We start from the raw sequence: 1,637 nt of genomic DNA, 5'->3' as shown, positions 1-1,637 counted from the left end.
AGTTAACCCGTTAAAGTGATATCTTCTGTGTAGTTAACCTGTTAAAGTGATATCTTCTGTTCAGTTAACCTGTTAAAGTGATATCTTCTGTTCAGTTAACCTGTTAAAGTGATATCCTCTGTTTAGTTAACCTGTTAAAGTGATATCTTCTGTTCAGTTAACCCGTTAAAGTGATATCTTCTGTTTAGTTAACCTGTTAAAGTGATATCTTCTGTTCAGTTAACCTGTTAAAGTGATATCTTCTGTTCAGTTAACCCTGTAGAAGTGATATATTCTGTTTAGTTAACCCTGTAGAAGTGATATATTCTGTTTAGTTAACCCTGTAGAAGTGATATATTTCTGTTTAGTTAACCCTGTAGAAGTGATATATTCTGTTTATTTAACCCGTTAACGTGATATGAACAACAATATAACACATATTATGATTTTTAATAGTTATACGTTTATAAACCACGTGATTGGGACACTAACAGTTATGTGTGTGTGTGTTTTGTTTTTTCCACAGCGCTAAGTTTTATATCGAAAACAATGACTACCTTGATGAAAATCTGCATCCTCTTGCTTATCTCGGTAATTCTTCTAATAACCGCAGGTGCCAAAAGCATCGGAGAGACAGAACAGCAATTCTATCCTTCAGACTTAGACGTAAGTATCAATAAAATAACGGGTCAGGCCTCCTTGATATCTGAGAAAATCATGAACATAAGAAACAACACAATATAATTATTTGTCTATCGTATAGGAATGTATTTCGTGCTTTATTTTTTGTTCTTATTCGAAAGTAACCACCGAATAATAAATATTTGTTTTTCATATATTTTAATGTATTTTTCCCACTTCTCTTAACAAAAATCTACATGTCGTAACATTACGGTGTGTTCAGTTTGGAAGGTAATGGTTAAATTTGTTTGTGTTTTTTGCATCAAAGGTAAAAAAGAAAGGTTTCTGAACTTTCTCAAAACCGTTCAGAATTCTAGGAAGATTTAGACTTTCTACTAAACAGATTGTTAAGTGTTTTCGGTTTGTACAGAAAAAAAAAGGCCAGTAGCTGTAATAATGATGGGTGCTATATGTCTGTTTTGGGAATTTTTGCGCAAAGTTACACAAAAGAGATTCTGTGCATAGCTTTACCATAATTTTGAAGTTATAGACTGGAGAACAGCTAGCCAATATCACCTACCTCCAACTCTAGGGCTACTCTCGTCTGGTTGAATAGTCATTGAATTTAAAATCGTCACGCTTATTCCTCACTCGTGACAGCGAAGTGAGAAAACTCGTATTCACAGTCCGAGCACGCTTACCACTGGGCTACTCCCAGCTAAAATACTGTATATGTCTTTCTGTGTATGTCAGTTCAATTTCAGACGTAAAGTTAAATACATGTATCAATCTAAGTCCTCTGTTACGACTTGGGTTAACACTTTACAGTAAAATACATGGATCAATCTAAGTCCTCTGTTACGACTTGGGTTAACACTTTACAGTAAAATACATGTATCAATCTAAGTCCTCTGTTACGACTTGGGTTAACACTTTACAGTTAAATACATGTATCAATCTAAGTCCTCTGTTACGACTTGGGTTAACACTTTACAGTTAAATACATGTATCAATCTAAGTCCTCTGTTACGACTTGG

At 34.1% G+C, this 1,637-nt stretch overlaps 1 protein-coding gene across 1 annotated transcript in view; it reads left to right on the top strand.

Annotated features, from left to right (window-relative positions):
* Positions 1–1,637, top strand: part of LOC111086653 (prohormone-1-like) — a 59,243-nt gene that overhangs the window by 55,177 nt on the left and 2,429 nt on the right. The window contains exon 2 of the mRNA XM_022390398.1: positions 506–645. Coding sequence (XP_022246106.1) covers positions 506–645 — 140 coding nt within the window. The remainder of the gene's footprint in view (positions 1–505; positions 646–1,637) is intronic.

Source organism: Limulus polyphemus, unplaced genomic scaffold, assembly GCF_000517525.1.
Source record: "Limulus polyphemus unplaced genomic scaffold, Limulus_polyphemus-2.1.2 Scaffold1296, whole genome shotgun sequence".
NCBI lineage: Eukaryota > Metazoa > Arthropoda > Merostomata > Xiphosura > Limulidae > Limulus > Limulus polyphemus.
The sequence above is the reverse complement of the archived record's forward strand: the minus strand, read 5'-3'. Positions and strand labels throughout refer to the sequence as shown.